Consider the following 20,355-nt stretch of genomic DNA (forward strand, 5'->3'; position numbering starts at 1 on the left):
TGTAGTATATCCGTCAGCATAGGTGGTGTGATGATCGGTCACAAGCAGCACGTCTCTGTAGAATTGCCGCCTAAGTAAGGCATCTAACTGCCTAATAGAGACTCTGATTGTCTCTATTGACATTGATATTGCGTGATATTAGTATAATACAATAAGCACTAGCACATCTCAGCAGAAATACTACGCTAAGTTGTGCTACGTTGTAACAAGCACCAGCGAGTGGTCTGCTCGTACTTTCGCCTGTTGTTTCATATACCGCGCCCTTCAACTAACGAGCGTCATACTTTCATCACAAGGGTAATACTTGCTCCAAGCCTTCGAGTTTTTCTTCGATTGCATGGGGGCAATATCCAATAATATTTAGAAAATTAGTGAATCGTTACTTGCTTGAGTAAAGTCTCCACAAACGAGTCGACCCTTGTTTTTGGAACTATTACCCCGGTGATGAAGCAATAGGCGACTTCGCTTTTTGACACGAAGCCGACTGTATTACTTGGCAAAGCTTGTGTCACAACACGGTCAATGCGACCCTGCTTTGGCCCCCACTTCCCCGCATAGGCTACCTATCTCGTAATCCAAGCACCTATACGGCACGGAGCGGCCCGAAAGGAGGATGAACCGGGAGATGACAGAACCCGCAAACAAGCATCACGGTCCATCCCTAGGTACCTAGGTACTGCACGATCCAACAACTCGAGCCTGCAACTCACAGAGAGCTCGAGCCTTTGATTTAACCCTTCCACGGTTTCAACGTCACTTTCCTACCGAATACCGAACGATTCGCAAAATTGCTCAAGCGCCTCCTTCAGTGTTGACAGATCAATGAATGATGTAACTGTAGGCGGAAAGATGACCCCATCTGGTAAGATAAGCCGAAGAGTTCGCTACTTAGGGTATGCAGTTGCGCTGCAGTTTGCTGCACGACAGACGCAAGAACGAGACCGAGAGCGAGGATCAAACCCCGCGTGAACACCGCGTTACACAAAAACACCATCGTGTTACACAAAAACATCACCGTAAGCATTTCCTTGGGGAGAATGCTTCCTTTGTATATTCCTTGCATGTGTTCGCTGCCTGACGCAATACGATGATCCAAATCCACGGCAAACGCCGCGTTACACAACCATCACCGTAAGCACTTTCCTCCGGAGAAATGCTTCCTCTGTATATTCTTTGGCACATGATCGCTGCACGACGCAATAGCGATTAATATCCGAGTGGTAAATGCCGTGTTACACAACCATCGCCGTCAGCATTTCGGGGCAAAAGCTTCTTTCGTATACCAGCGTACTGGTATTTTCCGCACGCGCCCGCTGCACCCCACAATTAGACCAGGGGTTCGCTGTACGGCACAGCGAGCCTCACTAGCGCGCTGCGCGACATAATACGACTACCGGCCACTAGCTCGCTGCACGACACAAGGGGACTAAGGGGCTCGCTAGACGACATAGGAGAAGTGTTTACTCGGTTAACATACAATTTGAAATTCGCCAAACTGCCTAAGAGTGGTATAATGATTACTACCTTGAGTTAATCACTCAAGTCAGGCTTTCGTTGATCTTTTGGGTGGGAGCCGTGAGCTAGGCATAAATGTGAGTTTAGTTAGCGACACTTTGTATATGGATTCAAGAGAGTGAGTCGCTCCACTTGAAAGTACTCTCGAATCCAATTTTAGTTGCTAAAAAGAAAGCACGTAATAACACAAACACACTGACGTCAATCTAGCTGCCTTGAAGCTGCTTTGGAATCAAATCCTAAGTAAGCATCAAGTGTGTATGTTTGAAAAGGTCCGCTAGCAATGCAGAAAGTCTCCACAGTCAAACTAACTAGGTAAGTAGCTCGTTGCACGACATAGTGAGACCACCTCGTCTTATCCTGCTTATTTCTATACCCCGCTATGCAAGTTGACTTACTGTATCCTGCATATCTTCAATACGCCGCACATAAGCCAAGTTATTAATCAACGAAGACAAGGAGTTGATACGCTATTGCTACTTTAACGATAGGCTATCCATCGGGGAATACCCATTTCCAAATCACCCACGCATTCAATCGGGATAAAGCCGTCTATATAAACCCCTTTAACTATCTCTATTCACGGAATCAGCTCACAAACAAAGATAGCATCTAAATCACAGACCACACAATCACTTACACTATCCACCAATACTTCCCAAAAACCCACTCTTCAAACATGGTAGGAGGAAACTTCACTCAACTATACATGACATACCTAACTGGCCTCCAGCCTCAATCCACCAGCACCGTCACCGAGCAGCGCGCTCAGCCATGGCAAGCCATGCAAGAGGTCCAAAGCCTCTTCAAGCCCGAGATGCCCGCCGCCACCGCCCAATCTGGCGCCGACGCCACTTCCGAGACCGAGAAGATTGAGGACAAGCCCTTGAAGCTCAACCTGTTCAGACAGAACTTGAATGCCGCCACCACCAACATTGCCGATCTCAAGGAGGAGAACTGAATTGTGAGACGCGGGAGGAAGATGGTGGAGGGGGCTGTTGACGGAAGGAAGGAGCTGGCCGGGCTTGAAGACTTGACTGACCCATTAGTCATTCCTTGCTATATACGTATACTAGCTAGCCAATTGCGATTTAAATGACGGTCTTTTCCAAAATTGCTTGTTGATTGGACCTATGTGAACGTCATGCTGTTATTTTCCATAGTCTCGGCCACGTCTCATTAATCGACGAGAATTGGTCGCTGATGAGAAAGGCTGCTTTCTGCCTTGAGTTGAGTTCCCGTAGGCTCTCATGTGAAGGTGTAGATCCGTCTGTGCTTCAAGTCTTGCAGAGATCCGGAACAATGATGCAGAGTCGTTCACTTTGAATTGGAAGTCTTTTGCTGTATGCTCGATAGCATGATGTTGTCAGGGTTCTTAGCAAATGCTCACGAACTGAACTACAGAGGCTGTCTACGTACAAGAAGATTAGATTGTAAAAAACTCCCAAACCATTCCATGTGTGCAACCCTTGACAAATGTGTAGTGGGGGCATACCACGCGCCAAAAGATAACAGTGAGGAGCGGACGGCAACTTCCAAGAACTTGACAGCGCATGCTCGGTACTCAGTTGATCATCTTTTCGATGTCATACGGCATATTCCAACGACAGCACGGCACAGTAAGACAGCGGTCTTACCCCCCTTTACCACTTATCAGAGCAAGGATGTAAACTTCCCTCGTGCATACCCGGAGCACGAAAGCCGTTACGGGGACCTTACTGTACAGGTAACCACCTGCACCTGCACCTTACCCCTCATTCGATGCGGCCTACACGGCGTGAGGAAAAGTTCCCCACTGTAAGCAAGCAAGCAAACCATGGCCCCCCAAGTGAAACCTCTGGACGCATAAGTACCACGCTTCCAGTCGCTCTGGCTAGCTGCCCGCAGAACAAATCCGCTTCTGGGATTGTTTATTCTTATAAGAACACTCAAACCTTTTCAAGACATGCTAGCTATAGTCGTCATCCCCGCTCTTCTCATATTATGGATCATTACATCCATTCGTCGCCATAACAAGTCCGGCTTAAAAGACATTCCCAATGCTCATTTCTCCGTCCCCTATTCACGCCTGTGGCTGCTGTCGATCCGATGGCGAAAGAAGGAGAATCGTAGCCGAATCTACCTCCATCGTCGCCTCGGTCCCGTCGTTCGGCTTGCACCCCGTGAATTGAGTGTGAATTGCGTCGAGGACGGGATTCGCACCATCTACAGCGCCAAGTTCGACAAAGATGCGGACTTCTACCATGCATTAGTTGACCAGTAAGTTTCCTGAAGCAATTCCACCTTTTGAATCAAATGAGACGATAAGGCGATTTCTAATCCAGCACAGGACCGGTTTCATGGTCACGATGATCGGTAACGACGAGCACCGGAGGCGTCGACGGATGCTTGCCCACCCCTATTCCAATTCGTACATTACCAACTCTGGAACCATCGACAATATCCTCTCTCGGGTGAAGCATCGCCTCCAAGAAGGAATGGCACAGTGGGCCAGCACTGGTGCCTCCGTCGACGTCTACATGCAGGCAAAGTGCAGCATGCTCGACGTTGTCACCGGCTTCCTCTTTGGTAGCGAGAACGCAACTGACACTCTCCTCGACCCGAGCTTTGAGAACGACCTCACCACGCTGACCCAAGCGACGACTAAAAACCTGCACGTGCGAACCAGCCTCGAGTGGCCGATGTCCTATTTCGCCAGCTGGATTGGCGGCAACGTGCGGCCCGATCCGGTGGCCAGGAGCCGATGGGAAGAGTGGCTCACGCAAGTGATCACCAACTCCTACCGGAGCCACCCCACCAAGCCGTCTTCCACCGCGAGCCTGTACGACCACTTTTACGATAATTTCAAGGCCGCCGATCCCGAGATGTCTCTGAACGATATGGCATCTTTCATCGCGGTAGAGTGCGACGACCATCTTTCCGCGAGCCACATTGGCCTGGGAATCCTCTTGTCATATACCATGTACGAGCTCTCACGCGCTCCTCACTGGCAGCACGCGCTCCGGAAAGAGCTCGGCACTCTGAACGAACCGAGCGAGTTAAGCTTGGCCCATCGCCTTCCAAATTTACGGGTGCTGGACGCCGTCGTGACCGAGACCATGCGCACCCGTGCCCCCTGTCCGGGCCCCTTTCCTCGGCTCGTGCCGGAGTCAGGTTGCCGGCTCGTGGGGAAGTTCGACGTCCCCGGCGGCACCGTCGTCAGCTCCTCCGCCTGGGCCCTCCACTTTAATCCTGACCCCTTCCCGGTTCCAGATGAATGGCGACCGCAACGGTGGTTGGAAGCAGACGAGAAGACGGAAGTGGAGATGCGGAAGTGGATTTGGACGTTTGGGAGCGGCGCGCGGGTGTGCATTGGGACTCATTTCTCCGCGCGTGGTAAGTGGTCCCATCCCATCACGATTCTTAATGTTACTTTTATTATCGAAGAACGTGCTGACGATGCAAATAAAACCTAGTGATGAAAGAGCTTCTGATTACCATTTACTCAAATTATGAGACTTTGCTGGATGAGGAATTTACAGAAAGTGTGGAACAGGAGGATGTCTTCTCGTCGTCGCCTCTTGCAGGTCGTATTCAGCTCAAATTTCGTCGTCTCACACAACCCGATACCATGGTAGTAGCATAGGTAGCATAGCAGTCACCATGATGTAGTTTGGTAGGTAAGATCTTACGTAGGTAGTTAGCGCCTACTATCATAGCGACGCTCTTGCCATAGAAGAATGAATCATCCTCCTCCACGCAGATACCATGCCCTGGCACCCGATACGTCAACGAACTCGGCCGGTCGACCGTAGGAGCCAGCTATATGCTGAGAGCCCGTCAAGTGACAATACAAATATATATTTCCGTGGAGTTCACATAGAAAATGAAAGTCTCTTTTCTTATACTCGAAAGTCAATTCTTTGTGAAATTGAATAGTTTATACTTGATGTCCTAAGTTCCTTCTGTAGCCTAAGGAGAGTCCGAATACTGAGATAAGCTTATGACTTGACTGAGGCTTTGTAAGTTCATCCACCGTGCTTTGCCGCAGCCTTGCAGCAAGGCAGCCATGACTTTTTTGATGGAAAGTGCCATTCACAACGTCATCTCCTACGGCTTTCTCACCCTTAAGTCAGCACTATCAGCTCCAGCATACTCGCAAGAATGGAAGCAGTAGATCCAGCTGCAAAGGTTGAATTTGATCAAGCATTAACTTACATCAAAGATGTAGAGGTGAGTATGGCGCAATAGCTTCTTCTCCACGCCTTCCTACTCACCAAGCAGCGGGTTGCTGATGGCTGAATAGAATAGCGTTTCTCCTGATACATATAAGCAATTCCTAGATATCATGAGATCCGTTGCCGAACGTGGCATGGATCCAGTACCGAACGATGAAGTCTTGGAGCAAATTCAAGCCCTTTTTGCGACCTCGCCTGGACTGATTGAGGGGTTTAAGAAGTTTCTTCCTGTTGCAGCTCCTCCAGCTACCAGTAGCCTAGCGAAAGGTATTGAACAAGACGTTGCAACAGAAGAGGAGGCATCCTAAAAGAGCAAATTGTGAAGGAGACTGAACAGCAGATGAAAGCTACGGATATCGTATTACTGCTCTCTTCTTGATCTACTCAACGGTCTATAAAGTGCTGGAAATCTCGCAGAACCTATGAATGTCCTCCCTCAAACATGTCTTCACACCTTCACTTGCCCAACACATCTCTATTGCATCTCTCTGCGCACCCAAAAGTTCTTCATCTGTCAATCCTCCTCTCAGTCTTAACAAAGACAAATTCTGCAATACCCAATTATCCTCTACATAAGCCGGGCTATCACAACTTATACAGATCTTCACCTGCTCATCCTTCAACACCCTCAAGAACCCGAACAAGTCCTGCTCCGTATGGTGCCTGACGTAAGCCCAAGGACAGAGCGTCATACCTGTCCCCTTAGCTTTGATTGCCTGTACCAGACTCGCATCTGCAGCTGCGTCGAGCCCATGATCCACTCGGTCCGCACCCGTTCCTCCTATCTCCTCAACAACCTGCCTGATATTAGTAAGTGTGTTCGGCTGCTTGACATCACAATGCGCCGTAATCCTCAACCCGTCCCTTCTCGCTCTTTTGAACAACTCGTCGAACAACATCGGCGGCCGCTCAAACTCGTTGCCATCGAGGCCGACGCCGACGATAATATCGTGGTACGGGACCAGGAGCTCGTAGTGCGTCAACGCTGACTCGAGACTCTGATCTCGCAAGAAACAGGCGATGAAATTACTTTTGACCTACATATTTCTCATTAGCTGCATGCTTGTCTTTGTCTCGTAGTACCGGAGCTAGTACGAACATCCAGATGCTTCTCAGCATCTTCCCTTGCTCTTCTCAATGCTACCATCACGGTCTCCACACCAACTCCCCTTCTCGTATGCGCTTGCAAATCAAACATCACTTCCGCATATCTCACATTCATCGCTTTCGCCTTGTCAAAATACGCCATAGCCAGCTCATAGAAATCCTCCTCCGTTCTCAAGACTTCCATGCCGCCATAATAGGCTTCGAAGAAGGCACTCACACCTCTGCCCTTCACGCTTCTGGGCTGGAGCAGGTTATAGGCTTCTTGTAGCTCGTCTAAGGTGTGGAAATCTTTGTTCAAGCGGGAGGAGTGGAGGGGGATGTTGTTTCGGCGGGCGAGTGCGAATCGGAGGGAGGGTGTGAGGGTTCCTTCGAGGTGCACGTGAAGTTCTATTTTTGGGAGGGTGAGGAGGAAGAGCGAGGAGTCTAGGGAGTGGCATTGGGATTTCCAGGTTTGGAGAGTGGGGTAGGGTATTGGTGGATCCATTGCCAGGAATTGATATATTGTGCGTTTAAGTGGGCCAAACAATACTGACTCGTTAACTCAAGGTTTGGATGTAGGAGTGTTTGAAAAATTGGATATGAGTATTGTTTAGGAACCTTCAAGGAATTACTTGGGCTGATATTGTTGGTGCTTACTCAGCACCTAGCTTATGCCGCTCGAAAGTGGGCAAAGAAGTCCGTTGCAGTAAGTAATTGGTGAGTGGGCTTTCTTCCAGGAGGTAGAACAACATATGATGCTATTATATCAAGGCTCGAAGTTGTGCTCCAAAGGCATCTTTCCATTGATCACCCTTTCCATTTCTCGCATCGAACTTTCGCTATGTTTGGCTCATCAAAATCTGAGGGCTAGCAACAGAGAGAATAGTCCCGAACCGCAGTTTGATAACTGAGGATTCGATCAATTTGTAGTGTTGTTGCTCTCATCCGACTCTCCCCTAGGTTTCTACCTCTCGCTTCTTCATTTTGTGACTACAATGATTTGTCAAAGCAAGTACAATATTTGGACGCGGTCATGAGAGAGTCGATGCTTCATCTTGATGCTGTTTGTTCAGAAAGCTGCGGGTTGAATGTGCAGTACTTCAACTGATGGCACTGTGATGCAGAGAGATTCGATTGCTGCTGTCCGACTCATCTTGAAAACACCAAGGAACCAAGGAACGCGGGGGGAAGAGAGGGGGGGGGAATAGTCAAAAGAGAGGGCAAAGATGACCTCTAAAACGAATGTGAGTCTAAGGATTTCAAACAGCCATGACAACAACTTCATGGACAAAGTCAGAGACAGAACTTGGGACAGAACCAGAGACAGATCCAGAGACAGATCCAGAGACAGATCCAGAGACAGATCCAGAGACAGATCCAGAGACAGATCCAGAGACAGATCCAGAGACAAAACCAGAGACAAAACCAGAGACAGAACCAGATTTCGCGACATGCAACAAAAATCCAGATTAAGCTTAAACCAGTAAGAGAACGAGGAGCTTTTTGATGCACATTGCAACCGCCAAAATGCTCTTTCCCATTGAAGTATTGCTCAAAAATGAAATTGGGTTTGATAGCAAGGAGATTTCTAGGCCTTTGGTCAATCATATTTAAGAAGTTGTCTTGTATGGAATTCTGATTGAAAAGCTCTTGAGCTGCTTAAAGTCAGGAAAAAAGTAAGGCCGGCGCTAAGAACCTTAATTTTTTTGTTGCATGTCGCAAAACTGCAAGTTTCTCTCAAGACCACGAAAACTTTTCTCAGGAATCCAAAAATTACATGTTCAGGGAATTTCTGCGCTAAGAAACTGTCAGCCAATCATATTACAGGAATCTTTTTGTATGTGTTCTTCGTTGAGGAGCAGGAATTCTGGTTGCGATGCCACATAACTCAAATAAGGTTTTAAGGTTTTCCTTAGCGCGTAGCTTAATTTCTTTTGTTGCATGTCGCAATTATTGCAGATTTCATGAAGTCTGCTCAAGTAAGCTGTTGGCCAATCACATTCCAACGTTTATTTGTTTATATAACTTCTTCTGTGAGAAGAGTGTTCTTTTGTGAGAGAGAGAAAGAGAAAAGGGAACGCTAGTAAAAAGTGAGACATGCAACAAAAACCGACCTGGTCTCTGATTGGCTGAGCTATTTCAACTTCACTTCATGGTCAAAACTGCTTGATGTGATGTACCTAAGTACCTTCTACTCCATCAATGCCGCCAACCAACGTATAAGCAAATACCGAACACATATGCGACATTACGATTAAGACTATATTACAATACTCCACAATACTTCTATCTTCAACTAACATTTTCGAAACTTTTCTCCTTTGCATCCATGCAAACTCAGTGGCATTGGATATCACGCTAAGCCTAATTGGTCTACAAGGCAGTTCAACCTCGCCTCCATAATTTTTCAGCCTTGCTTGGGTCTTGCAAAATACACGCCAACACCTCAAAATGGCAGACACCAGATCAAGATCACGCTCTCCAGCACCTTCCAATGACCGACCACCAAGACAAAGAAGTCGCTCGCCTCGACGACGAGAAGAAAGCGATCGCCGAGAAGATCGAAATCGAGATCGCCGAGACAGACCACGAGGCGGCGGAGGAGGCTTCAAGTGGAAGGACAAGAGAAGAGACACCAACAACGATCGCGACGAGAAGAGATTAGAGCGCGGATATCGAAATCGCTCGAGGTCGCCAAGGAGAGACAAGCAACAAGAAAACAAAGGCTCATCGGTCGAGGACAAGTTCGGTGTCGCAGATAAATTCGGATCTTCGAAGAAAGCTACAGCTTCAGCGCTACCCAAGGACGATGGAGAGAAGCCGCCTGAGCGCGCATCAGCTTCTGCACCTTCTGCACCTTCTGCACCAGTGGGAGAGCCAATGATCATTGTTCATGTGAATGACAGGTTAGGCACGAAGGCTGCGATTCCATGTCTGGCGAGTGATCCGATCAAGCTATTCAAGGCACAAGTTGCGGCGAGGATTGGAAGGAAACCACATGAGATATTGTTGAAGAGGCAGGGAGAGCGACCGTTCAAGGATCAGTTGACATTGGAGGACTATGGAGTTGGCAACGGTGTGCAGATTGATTTGGAGATTGATACAGGGGAATAGAAAGCTTGGAGCTGGCTCTTATGTTGCTGCTTTGGCGTTGATGAACTCAAAATGGGACGAAACGACAGCTCATACCCATTATATGAAATGCAAGAACATGTTCATCAACTTCTGTGCAAAGTCCACGACTGTGACTTCTAAATTCTACAATAAGGAACCTTGCCAGGCAATTTTTCTTATCGATAAGGTTCCCCTGTCCAGGACTTCGAGCTTCATCGAACTTCACTTCAAAACACCATCACATCCAATGTCTCACATACGACTTGTACAACAGCAGTAGCTATGCTGACTACAACCCCTCACCTGCGCACACGGCGCCCCTCTCCCACGACCGTTGAGTACATAGTCTCAACCGCGCCAGACCTTACTCTCCCCCTACGCGCTCTTACAATATTCACAATCCTCCTCCGACTTCTCACCGGGCTCAGCGTCATACTCCTCCTCTACTCGAAATTTCTCCAATCCTCATACTCCCTCCCACTAACGCCATACTCGAGTCCTCCGCCTCTTCTCACAACCGATTACATCTTCCACATTGCCTACAATGTTACAACATCATCCCTCGGCACTATCTTTGGTAGACTCTCATCTCGAATCCCTGCGCTGTTCTTGATCCCTACCGCATTTGGACTACTATATGCTCTCTCCTTACGACTACATACCATCGAATCGCTTCTCGTGCTCCGTGGTCTAGGCATCCAGACCTCATCTTCGTCCTCGACATATCTATCATCAAGCACGACTCGATTTATACCGACTGAAAAGATCCAGGATATCTTTATCAATGAAGCGTTCAGAGGGTTCGAGGTTAGATACTACTTAGTTGTCGTGGTAGAGGGAGAGGAAAGTGTTGTGGTTGTTTTTCCAAGGTTGCTGCCTAGGAGAGCAATTGTGGAGAAGGTTTGGAGGGGCGCGAGAGGTTGTTTGTTTGAGGGAGTTGGGGAAAAGCAGAGAGCGAAAGAGGGTGATACGGCGGTTGGGAAGGGGTGAGTGAGAGGTTGTGGACGGCAGCGAGGAGACTATTGCTCGCTGAAGATTAATGAATTGAGCTGGAGCCAAAGTTTACCAGGGGGTCAAGCCGCGAAGAAGGAGGCTCTGTATCGACACGAGATATGTTGTGAGGTTGAAAATATCAGAGGTCCGAACTTTGAGGACGAGAGTGCCACTCAAAGGACTTGATCCACAGATGGACAGATACTTGTCATTTAAGGAACACCATAGCTGTGATGGACATTGTAGCCCGTCAGATGGCCCATGGCATTTGCGGATCTACTCTAACGCTTCTACCTGGATTGAGAATACAATGCAATAAGACATGTCCAAACCAGTTTATCTTTAGGTTCTATTTCTAATTCGAGCCAAATATCTCTTTCAATTTCGTGTATGTATAGTACATTGCAGGATTTGCGCTATTCGCGCTGTCCTCGTGTGTTTGTATTCTGCCAACACGCATATCTATCATCACCACTCGTGATCAAGTAAGATATGAAAGTTTGATAATATAGGGTTGTCATCATTTCCATAGGCAGAGGAAAGTTCTCACGGACAGCAGTTGCCTGTCCGATCTAATAAGACAGTATAATTATTGCAGAAGATTTGTTCAATATAGGCTCCTGTCATCTACAATGTTCGTGGCAACATTCTCTCAGGAACGGCTTTGAAATGTTCCAGTCCTCCTTTCTTCATTCGTTAACAGAAGCCTCTTCACTCTCCTTCTCGGGCCTATTCAAGCGCCTGAATCCTTGCTTCTTCAGATCCTCCGCATTCTCAAATCTCTTCCTCACAGCGTACTTCTCATTGATAACATCCACAGTCTCCATCAACTGTTTCTTCATCACCGGCGTGTAGGTTCCCTGTAACCTAGGCGTATCTCCACCATCAAACACCTTTTGGCTCTTCGTTGCCTTGCTTGCCCTCCCCGCTGTCAAGTCCTGCACTGGCCTTCCTTGCTTGGATACAACATCAATAAGTGTTCCCGCCAGCATCTCGTCAATCTTTCTTTCTCGCCAAACTTTCCAAAGATCATCAACTAGGCCTGATGTTCCGTACTTAGTGTCCCCTTTGCCTGGTTCATCACCAACATAAACCCATTGCATTGCATCCTTTCTTTCTGGGTCGTCTTCTCGAGGGAAGACACAGTCCCATAGTACGAGTGGAGTGTCGGTCGCCATCTCATATGTAGGTCTTCTTGGATTCTTGTCCACATGAAGCAATTCCGAGACGATCGAAGGTTTTTCAAGTCCTTGTCCAACCAAGAACAGAATTGAAACCATACACCGTACCTGATGCCACAAAAATGCAGAACCGTGCAGCGTAAATGTGTAGACCTTGGGGCTACCACTCGTTGCAGAGCCCACTGGTACGAATTCCGGTCCGTTGACAAAATTTAGCCCATTGGTAGAATCATCCACTTCTTCAATGTCTGCAAAGAAGATTCTCCTCTCAAAGTTAGCGATCTGCTTTGACGGATCCACCTTGCAGAAATTTCGAAAATCGTGAAGACCCTCAAACAGTTTTGCTGCTGTTCTCATAGCATCAATATCCAGCCAACCATCCTTAACATTTGGCTGTCTCTTTTTGCTCGGAGTCTCCAACTCGAAATGGTGAGGTATTGGTGGAAAGGCTGGTTGAGTGAAGAAATATCGGTAGCGTCTCTCTCGACACGAGAATCGTGCTGAGAAGTCAGCTGGTGGGGCTGGACACCATGCTAAGATCCTGATGTCCGGCGGAAGGAGACGATTTAGGAGAGATGGATATGGTATCTCGTCCGCGATAGGATCAAAATTCAGTGCTGCTTCGAAGTCTGGGTCATCAAGCGCCAAGTCCTCCGGTTCTACGTCTTGTTCTTCGCCTTGCGTTCTCGATGGCGCGAGGGGCGGTGAAACCATTTCAAGAGAATTTTTCCTTGGCAGCGTATTGAACTCATTCGTGCCATCTTCGGGCGCTTTGTTGTTGACTATCCCGCCAGGTCCCTCGACTTGCCCCAGCAACTTGTCGAGTTCATTTCCAGTAGCTGGTGCTTTTGCCCTCTCTTTCTTCTTCCCCAACGGTCTATTACTTCTGACCCTAATCCCAATCACCTGCCCGAAAGCACTGACTCCTCTGTCAGTCCTCCCACACTTGCTGTACTCACAGCCTTCCCAATTGACTTCACCAGGGTTCAATGGATGACTACCTTGCGGAAAGATTAGTCTTCCCTTGTTTAAGGCTTTCCAGAGCTCTTCTTCGATAGTCGTCAAGGGCGTGGTGTGGCCCGTGTGATGTTCGAAGCCATTGTACCTTTTGCCCAAATAGGCCAACTTCAGTGCTATAAGGCGAGTACTGTATTTGGAAGGATCAAAAGCTCGTTCTGAGCGTGGCTTCTTCCAGGTTTTTCTTTCTGTAAGTGGTGCTTGGATACTGATTTTATTAGCTTATCCCGACATAGGCGCATAGAGTAAAAACCTTGAATTCTTGAGCTTGAGTTCATTCTCCAGAGATGTGACTCGCTTTATGAGCTCTTCTTGACTCCAAGCAGTATAGTCAGGCTTCTCTGCTTTTAAGGCGTCCATCTTTGCTCTTGTAGATGCGGCACGTGCTGCTGTCTTCGATTCTGTATTCTTCCTCCACCGACGACTGCGTGACATGGAGGAGCTGACTAGGCTGTTTGGAAGAAGACCTGCTTCTACCCGTCGTACAGCTTGGTATAAGAAAGGCCGCATGCCAATGACTCAACGCTGTATCCTCACTCTTCGATGACCAGTCAGAGATTTTGTCAATTTTTGTTATCTTAGCGTGGTTCCTTATCGACAATGGGCTGCTTTTGGTGATGAGGGGTTTATTTCCTCCTCCGTGGATGACGAAAATGAATCTCGAATATGGATGATCCACCCAAAGTCAATATTCTGCTTCTTGGTGATTCGGAAGTGGGAAAGTCAACATTCTTGGGGTACGAAGACGCTTATTCTCTCGGCTACCCCGCCACCTTAATCGGGACCCATGCTCTCCTCGTCCTCTGCTCGTACTGACACGCTCCATAGTCGAATAAGCAAAGGATCCTCGTCTCACGATCCAAAGACTCCTATCCCTCGTCTCCGCGACCATGATCAGCCCTTTATCTTCGAAATCAAGTTCTTCAATCGACCGTATCGATTCTCATTCTACGACACTGCTAGCCCTGAAAACTGGACTCTGTTGACGCCAGATGTGATTGTCCTCTGCTATGATATCTCAACTCGACTTTCTCTTATCAATGTCCAGCGAATTGTGAGTCTTCGTTTCCTCTCCGAGCAATTGAAGACCGTCAGCTGACCTATATAGTGGGTCAATGAAGTCAAACGGCTCTTTACGGTTTCTAAAGAACTCCCAGTCCTGTTGTTGGGATTGAAAAGAGATCTCAGGAGTGAGGATGATCCGAATGGAATTATATATCCTCAGGAAGGCTATAGGATTGCTCAAGAAATGAGATGTGACCGCTACCTTGAATGCTCGGCTGTCACGGGAGAATTGGTTCATGAAGTGTTCGAGGATATTTGCCGGACTGCAGCGAAGAGCACTAAAGATGAAGGCGGATTAAGTGAAGGTGGTTGTGTTGCTATGTGATTCCTTTACAAGAGGTCATTATTTGGTAAGGTTATCGGGAGTCACCAGGGTGGTCAAGTCTCATGCATATAGACTTGGAATATTCATATATTAAGGAAAGTATATGCAATTACAAAACCAAAGACCCAACGCTATGCATCAAGGAAAGTCTTTCAGCGAGAACAACATCCCAGTATATACATTTCAACCCTCTTCATCTTCTCAGCTAGTATGTGTACAGCACATCGCAGCTTAAGAGTACTCATAAGCTGTAGGAGCGGCGACATCAGTGGCGGTCCCAATAGCAATGTCTATGCAGCCGGTCTGAGTGTCTGAAGAAACAGCAGAGGCGAAGATCTGGTAGATGTCGACCTCTCCATTCGTCTCACCAGTTGGACAAGCGTTGAAGTCCTTGCCTTCAAATGTCAATTTGCCCACAGTTCCAGTGCTGGTTTGGACGATGTCTACAAAGCGGTGTCAATAAGATGGATAGTCGAAGAAGATAGTCAGACTTACACTCAAATGGAGAGACGTATGCATCGTTGGGAATAGCCCCGGAATGAGGAATCGTGTACCCAAGTGCGCCAGTGGCTTCGACGTAAATTTGCTGACCACCAGGAACGGCAGCATATAGTGCTAGACCGCTGGATGAAGGGTTGAATGCAAAAATTGTTTGAGTGCCATCTGAGAATGTTAGTTGAATACGGAGATGCAGAATTCTAGGATGGCCGTACATTGCGAGCAATCAAGGCCTTCGACGCCAGACGGGCAGTATGTGCTTGCTGCCTTGTTAATGTAGAAGTGATTGCCATTTGCGTTGATGGTAGATCCTTGGACTGGGCTTCCACTGTGGAGAGAGATAGCTTCAAAGACGTTGGAATTATCGGATCTAGGAGCTGGAGCAGCGGCAGCAAGGCCAGCAAGAGCTGAAACGAGAGCTGTCTTGGTGTACATTTTGATTATGTTTTGAGTGGATTTGGGAATTTTGGTTTGAGATGACTGGTACGGAGGATGAGTTGTAGAGTTGGATGTGTTTGTTGCAGTTCTGTGTTGCAGGAAAGGAATATGTTGTCTTTATATATCCGAAGAGTTGGGCTTCTCGGATACTTCGATCAATCAATAACCTTTTGAACAAAGATGTTCATCCACTCGGATTACTCCTTGTAGGAAAGTGCACCTTACCACTAACATAGAGCCTTGGCATGTCCCTTCTAATGTCCACGAAAGAATGCGAGTACCGTGGTGTAGGACCCCTAAAACTTCAGAACTCTAGCAAGAAGCGACTTCATTAGACTCGCAGGCACATCCCAGAACGGGGATAGCACAATGGGTGAGGCACAGTAACACTCGGATGACCCCGTCAATCTGCACGTGGGAAGTATTTTGACCTACATTCGGCGCATTCGTAGAGAGAATAGGCTACAAAAAACGTCAAGTGGAGAAGCTTAAAGTCTACCTGAGGTCATATGCCGACACTACCGGCATACCTTATTTCCATGCTCAGCCTTGTTGTAATTATGCTAGGCCAAGCTAAGCTCACAATCGTACCAAGTTGGGGATCGTATTCAGCAATTTATGCTTTTAGACAAACGCATCGCCACCTTTCATTGGATGTCGATCGCTCGTATTTTCCCTTTCCGCGTTCCCTTTTCGCACCCAACTTTGGGGTAATCTAGGGCGCGGATGGTGGTCACTTGAGACGGTGTGTTCAAGTTGCGGCTCCATCTGAAGCTAGGAAGACAATAAGTAAATAGAAACATTAGAAATCGCAGCCACGGAAGCCAATTCTTCCATGAGCATAAATCAACTCCAGTGCCTAGCTACGAGAGGTTTAATTCCACGGAGGGTCTAAAACAAGATCCTGAGTGAGTTAAGTCTTCCTTTGGCGCTAAAATATACGGATGTCAATCCCAAAGTGACGGCCCTTCTCCCCCATATTTACCAGCCGGAAGAACTAACCGAGTCATTCGCAGCTGATTACTCAATGCAGTATGGCAGAATACTGTCAGGAGGGTTTGCTGAATACCTTCTACCCTCCGTGCTCAATCCGTCGTACTAGATAGAGTTATGCAAATGATCGTCACGAAATACGAGTGAACGTCATGCTTGGCAAAGAAGCGCCAAGAAGGCTTGGAAGAAGGACCGGTAAGCTCAACCGAGGCAGACGTCAATCTCAATACTTGAGAAGGAGCATCTCGATCGGGAAGCTTTAGTGGGGAAGATGGAAATCAGAAATCACAGAGTCACTCTCAGCCAATCTTCAGGATGGAAGAACTTGCTCCTATTTTTCTATTGAAATGTCCTACATTACTCTCCACGAATTTTTATCCAGCACTTGGGAAAGCGTTCAGTGGAAGCCAAATATACGACTTATCTATGTCTTCCCGAATCACTGCAAATCAGTATGATCCGCGAATGCGGTTACGAGGTATAGCAATTGTATGCCAAGTGGTCAACGAGACGCAAAGCTCACAGCCCAGATGGCCTATCCCCATTATGATTCTCCTCAAACGCCAGAACAGAAATGCTGACCACCAGAACCAAGAAAACACCGGACGTCTACTCCCAGAATAAAGCAGAAATGGATTCTCCATGATGAACGCGACGAATTGCTTCCGCAAAGACCGTTCCAACTTCGAGAACTTCCAGCTTGGGGCACAATCTCTTATGCTCATCTTGTGGAACACTGTTGGTTACGACGACTTTATCCAGGGCGGAGGCATTGATACGGGCAATAGCGTCACCGCTAAACACTCCATGTGTGAGCAGGGCATAAACCTTTGTGGCACCCTCCTTCTTCAGGAGTTTGGCAGCTCTTGTGATAGTGTTGGAGGTGTCGGCCAAATCATCCACAAGTATAGTGACTTTGCCTGCAACCTCTCCTACGAGCATCATGGTGGCATTTTGGCGGTCTGTGATACGTGTAGGTCGACGTTCCTAAAGGAGATGAGTTTGCGCAGCAGTAGAGCAATGGAAAGTGTTACCTTGTGAATCAGAGCGAAGTCCACATTAAGATCATCTGCAATAGCAGTTGCTCTCTTCGCACCGCCAGCGTCTGGACTGACGATAACCGCGTCCTTGAAGTCAGGAATCTTGGTCTGAATGTATCTCTTTAACAATGCCTTGCCATACAGATTGTCCACTGGGATATCAAAGAAGCCCTGGTATTGAGGGTCATGCAAATCCATAGTGATGATGTGATCCGCGCCAGCACAGGTCAAAAGGTCTGCGACAAGGGTTCCAGCTTGAGCAACCCATTGCTTATATCCTGGCTTGGCCTGGAAGATTTTGCCTGCTTCCTTCAACATTGTTGGATTCTCGTAGTCGTGAGTTGTGAATGGAGGGGCGGATGCAGAGCTGGAAGAGCTTCCCCGACCTCTCCCGGTGACCGACGACGATGAGTCCAATGTATCCGATCGCCTGGGTGGGGTGATTCCGTTGGTATACGTTGTGCCATTCTGCTGCTCCAAGCTCGCCTTTCCTAGCTTCTTTTGAAGCCCTTCCATACCATTACCATTGCCATTCGTCAGACTTTGACTCTGAGGTTGACCTGGTCCAGGAGTTGGAGGTCGGCTTTCAAATGTAAAGTCTCCTCTGTTGACATCGGTTGGGGCTTTTGACAAGGGTGCTCCAACTTTGTTATATGGCAAGTCGGGTTGTCGAGAATAAGGAAACAATGGAAGAACAGCTGTAACGCGCTTTGCAGATCCAGTCTTGCAGGCTGATATCATGATGCAAAGATCGACAAAGTTGTCATTGACCTTACCACCGCCAGATTGAATGATGTAGACATCCTTCCCTCTTACGGAGTCCTTGATTTCAAGACGGCTTTCCCCGACAGAAAATTTTGAAAGAATTCGATTGCACGGTGGAACGCCGAGAATGTTGGAGATTGTGTCGACGAGTTGAGGATGGGAGTTGCCTCCAAGGACGACTATGTTGCGAACCATATCGAATTGAGTAGTCAATAGCACTGCGATTGTGCTTTTGAGGTTTGAGGAGGGCTATCGTCGGTGGAATGCGGGATTAAAGAGTGGGCTGCAAAGCCGCGGCAAAGTCGCAGGAGATATGTCGTGATATCAAGGCGAATGGGGAGGAAGAGGTAGAATAAAAGAAGATGCCGGGTCAGGACGAGAGGAGGAAGACGTAGAGATCTTGAAGTTTGAGACCCATTTGAGATGATGTTCTGGACGACTCATGTAACTGTCGTGTGTGCAGTCAAGAAAAAAATGCTTCTCAGAAGGCTAGCGAGCTAGCTCGACAAGGCTTAACTCTTTATAGCTTAGCCTAAAGTGGGGCATGCGAGGCTGAAGCGGTGACAGACGGCAGAATAGAAAGAAACTCAACGGCTTTTTGCGCCAGTACGACAGGTGCTTTCGACAACCTCCTGGTACCAAAGTGACACAACCGTGTTCAGACATCTCCACGTCGGGCTCGATTTTAATCCCTGTCATACCAGTAGCCCAATTCATCTCACATACAAAATTCTAGAGCGGAATCGAGTCAGTCAGCTTCATGTGATTCACAATGTCCATATACTAACCCGGCCACTAGAAGACGACAGCCATGAAGATTCTAGAGGCTCAGTCGGCCACTTTGACGAACTATGAAGTCTATCAACATTTGACTGAGCAAAAGAGAAGATATTCTGGTACCAAGGGACGAAGACCAGGAAATCTGGAGACCGTGGTCAAGGAGGTAAGCTTGATTCCTAGTCTTCGAGACTATCGCTAATATTAATTCGATTTGTGCAGCTATTGGACTATTTCCATGAAGCTCCATCTCCACTGGCTTCCAAACCATTTCCCTACCACGATGGGGTATTCAAAGCACTTCTCGAGCGATTACGCCCTTGGGACTTCACCAAAGCCGAAATACTTATGATCATGAATCTACGACCAACGAAGCCAGAGAATCTGAACACGATTGTAGAGGAGATGGAGGAAAGGTTTCCAGGTGACGAGCTTCAGTGGGAAATTGTGAGCGCAATTGCAGAGGTTTTGGGGAAGCCAGATGGAGAAGCCGAGAGGCAAGCTATGTCTGATGAGGCCAAAGAAGCTAGGAAAGAGCAAGCAGATAGACGGGATGATGTTGATATGGATGGGTAGACATCTTGCACTGGATCACAGATGAGTCATGACTGGCGTTGGCGTTGCATTGCTCGGGGTTTGCAGATCGTTGAGAGTTTGGCTTGTTAATCTTTGAACACTCATAATTGCTGCTTTGTTCGTTGCTGTTGTTGCATCTTGAGAACACGACTGCATAGTTGCATGTCGGTCTTCGCAAAGTAAATGTAGCATGATTCACAGGACCTGTCCGCCATTGCATTGTCTTCCTGATATACGTGTCGCCATCTCTACCTGCAACTGCTGAAATTACATACAAGTGATGATTGCGCTCAAACCTACCACCTGCATCTGCTTATGTTCCTGATAATGCCAAAGCCGTCTGCCATCAAAACAAGCAATAAGTCCACAGCCCATGATGCTCCAGCATCAACACAGCTAAAATCATCCAGTGTCCTTACTAAGCCTGTTGGGCATCACTGCACACTTTTTTCTCCTATGGTATTGTTACAATCGGTACATGCTACAACACTGAGTTTCAAGTAGCCCACAGCCATTCTTTATCATATTCTTGCAGCTTCACTGGAAACGAGATTTTGGCAAAATGCGCAAACGAAAACGTGAAGCCATACAGAACAAATGGCGCGTCGATACAAACAGCTTGAAGTCTCGCTTCGCGGTTAAACACTGATCCGAAGAAGGTGAGAACTCCATTGAAGTTGTGCGTAAAAGAAGAGCAGCTTTGAAACCCCGCAATCGGCGGATATCTGCTGCACAATTCCAAACCCCCCCTCTCT

At 47.6% G+C, this 20,355-nt stretch overlaps 12 protein-coding genes across 12 annotated transcripts; 8 read left to right on the forward strand and 4 right to left on the reverse strand.

The window, feature by feature from the left end:
* The first annotated feature begins 2,069 nt into the window (after positions 1-2,069).
* On the forward strand, positions 2,070-2,577 carry LY89DRAFT_686084 (uncharacterized protein). The gene is made up of 2 exons (XM_018215207.1): positions 2,070-2,197; positions 2,249-2,577. The coding sequence occupies exons 1-2, from the start codon at positions 2,195-2,197 to the stop codon at positions 2,474-2,476; spliced, it is 231 nt and encodes a 76-aa protein (XP_018069670.1). The 5' UTR covers positions 2,070-2,194; the 3' UTR covers positions 2,477-2,577.
* Positions 2,578-3,460: 883 nt separating this feature from the next.
* On the forward strand, positions 3,461-5,245 carry LY89DRAFT_648558 (putative benzoate 4-monooxygenase cytochrome P450; the record flags this gene model as incomplete). The annotated part of the gene is made up of 3 exons (XM_018212021.1): positions 3,461-3,774; positions 3,845-4,890; positions 4,971-5,245. 3 exons carry the CDS (start codon positions 3,461-3,463, stop codon positions 5,138-5,140), a joined length of 1,530 nt encoding a protein of 509 aa, XP_018069671.1. The 3' UTR covers positions 5,141-5,245.
* A 374-nt stretch (positions 5,246-5,619) lies between these two features.
* Positions 5,620-6,040, forward strand: LY89DRAFT_719891 (uncharacterized protein; the record flags this gene model as incomplete). Its single annotated transcript, XM_018218530.1, has 2 exons — positions 5,620-5,727; positions 5,801-6,040. Exons 1-2 carry the CDS (start codon positions 5,659-5,661, stop codon positions 6,038-6,040), a joined length of 309 nt encoding a protein of 102 aa, XP_018069672.1. The 5' UTR covers positions 5,620-5,658.
* A 56-nt stretch (positions 6,041-6,096) lies between these two features.
* On the reverse strand, positions 6,097-7,412 carry LY89DRAFT_708199 (adenosine deaminase). The gene is made up of 2 exons (XM_018217669.1): positions 6,832-7,412; positions 6,097-6,769 (listed from the first exon to the last, which is right to left on the reverse strand). The coding sequence occupies exons 1-2, from the start codon at positions 7,321-7,323 to the stop codon at positions 6,125-6,127; spliced, it is 1,137 nt and encodes a 378-aa protein (XP_018069673.1). The 5' UTR covers positions 7,324-7,412; the 3' UTR covers positions 6,097-6,124.
* A 632-nt stretch (positions 7,413-8,044) lies between these two features.
* Positions 8,045-8,291, forward strand: LY89DRAFT_735441 (uncharacterized protein; the record flags this gene model as incomplete). Its single annotated transcript, XM_018220013.1, has 2 exons — positions 8,045-8,062; positions 8,112-8,291. 2 exons carry the CDS (start codon positions 8,045-8,047, stop codon positions 8,289-8,291), a joined length of 198 nt encoding a protein of 65 aa, XP_018069674.1.
* A 1,407-nt stretch (positions 8,292-9,698) lies between these two features.
* On the forward strand, positions 9,699-9,932 carry LY89DRAFT_588302 (ubiquitin-like protein; the record flags this gene model as incomplete). The annotated part of the gene is made up of 1 exon (XM_018209474.1): positions 9,699-9,932. One exon carries the CDS (start codon positions 9,699-9,701, stop codon positions 9,930-9,932), a length of 234 nt encoding a protein of 77 aa, XP_018069675.1.
* A 225-nt stretch (positions 9,933-10,157) lies between these two features.
* Positions 10,158-11,333, forward strand: LY89DRAFT_708201 (uncharacterized protein). Its single transcript, XM_018217670.1, has one exon. It carries the CDS (start codon positions 10,215-10,217, stop codon positions 10,920-10,922), a length of 708 nt encoding a protein of 235 aa, XP_018069676.1. The 5' UTR covers positions 10,158-10,214; the 3' UTR covers positions 10,923-11,333.
* A 281-nt stretch (positions 11,334-11,614) lies between these two features.
* On the reverse strand, positions 11,615-13,483 carry LY89DRAFT_735444 (pseudouridine synthase; the record flags this gene model as incomplete). The annotated part of the gene is made up of 2 exons (XM_018220014.1): positions 11,615-13,331; positions 13,377-13,483. 2 exons carry the CDS (start codon positions 13,481-13,483, stop codon positions 11,615-11,617), a joined length of 1,824 nt encoding a protein of 607 aa, XP_018069677.1.
* A 306-nt stretch (positions 13,484-13,789) lies between these two features.
* Positions 13,790-14,513, forward strand: LY89DRAFT_587808 (P-loop containing nucleoside triphosphate hydrolase protein; the record flags this gene model as incomplete). Its single annotated transcript, XM_018209449.1, has 3 exons — positions 13,790-13,860; positions 13,961-14,177; positions 14,232-14,513. The coding sequence occupies 3 exons, from the start codon at positions 13,790-13,792 to the stop codon at positions 14,511-14,513; spliced, it is 570 nt and encodes a 189-aa protein (XP_018069678.1).
* Positions 14,484-15,691, reverse strand: LY89DRAFT_108924 (uncharacterized protein). Its single transcript, XM_018205061.1, has 4 exons — positions 15,675-15,691; positions 15,227-15,598; positions 15,009-15,176; positions 14,484-14,956 (listed from the first exon to the last, which is right to left on the reverse strand). The coding sequence occupies exons 2-4, from the start codon at positions 15,444-15,446 to the stop codon at positions 14,745-14,747; spliced, it is 600 nt and encodes a 199-aa protein (XP_018069679.1). The 5' UTR covers positions 15,447-15,598; positions 15,675-15,691; the 3' UTR covers positions 14,484-14,744.
* Positions 15,692-16,759: 1,068 nt separating this feature from the next.
* Positions 16,760-18,723, reverse strand: LY89DRAFT_648570 (ribose-phosphate pyrophosphokinase-like protein). Its single transcript, XM_018212022.1, has 2 exons — positions 17,477-18,723; positions 16,760-17,429 (listed from the first exon to the last, which is right to left on the reverse strand). The coding sequence occupies exons 1-2, from the start codon at positions 18,440-18,442 to the stop codon at positions 17,052-17,054; spliced, it is 1,344 nt and encodes a 447-aa protein (XP_018069680.1). The 5' UTR covers positions 18,443-18,723; the 3' UTR covers positions 16,760-17,051.
* A 152-nt stretch (positions 18,724-18,875) lies between these two features.
* Positions 18,876-19,804, forward strand: LY89DRAFT_648574 (DNA-directed RNA polymerase-like protein III subunit RPC9). The gene is made up of 3 exons (XM_018212023.1): positions 18,876-18,994; positions 19,047-19,190; positions 19,247-19,804. The coding sequence occupies exons 2-3, from the start codon at positions 19,059-19,061 to the stop codon at positions 19,598-19,600; spliced, it is 486 nt and encodes a 161-aa protein (XP_018069681.1). The 5' UTR covers positions 18,876-18,994; positions 19,047-19,058; the 3' UTR covers positions 19,601-19,804.
* Positions 19,805-20,355: the final 551 nt, after the last annotated feature.

This window comes from Mollisia scopiformis, assembly GCF_001500285.1.
Source record: "Mollisia scopiformis unplaced genomic scaffold LY89scaffold_15, whole genome shotgun sequence".
Lineage (NCBI taxonomy): Eukaryota > Fungi > Ascomycota > Leotiomycetes > Helotiales > Mollisiaceae > Mollisia > Mollisia scopiformis.

Bases quoted from the DNA above. Each gene is read 5' to 3' on its own strand.
- LY89DRAFT_108924 (XM_018205061.1), bottom strand. From the start codon at position 15,446: ATGTACACCAAGACAGCTCTCGTTTCAGCTCTTGCTGGCCTTGCTGCC. The intron at 15,177-15,226 runs GTACGGCCATCC...TAACATTCTCAG, and splicing joins AGGCCTTGATTGCTCGCAAT to ATGGCACTCAAACAATTTTT. The intron at 14,957-15,008 runs GTAAGTCTGACT...ACCGCTTTGTAG, and splicing joins ATACGTCTCTCCATTTGAGT to ACATCGTCCAAACCAGCACT.
- LY89DRAFT_648570 (XM_018212022.1), bottom strand. From the start codon at position 18,442: ATGGTTCGCAACATAGTCGTCCTTGGAGGCAACTCCCATCCTCAACTC. The intron at 17,430-17,476 runs GTAACACTTTCC...CATCTCCTTTAG, and splicing joins ACTTCGCTCTGATTCACAAG to GAACGTCGACCTACACGTAT.
- LY89DRAFT_708201 (XM_018217670.1), top strand. From the start codon at position 10,215: ATGCTGACTACAACCCCTCACCTGCGCACACGGCGCCCCTCTCCCACG.
- LY89DRAFT_648574 (XM_018212023.1), top strand. From the start codon at position 19,059: ATGAAGATTCTAGAGGCTCAGTCGGCCACTTTGACGAACTATGAAGTC. The intron at 19,191-19,246 runs GTAAGCTTGATT...CGATTTGTGCAG, and splicing joins TGGAGACCGTGGTCAAGGAG to CTATTGGACTATTTCCATGA.
- LY89DRAFT_708199 (XM_018217669.1), bottom strand. From the start codon at position 7,323: ATGGATCCACCAATACCCTACCCCACTCTCCAAACCTGGAAATCCCAA. The intron at 6,770-6,831 runs GTTCGTACTAGC...AGAAATATGTAG, and splicing joins ATGCTGAGAAGCATCTGGAT to GTCAAAAGTAATTTCATCGC.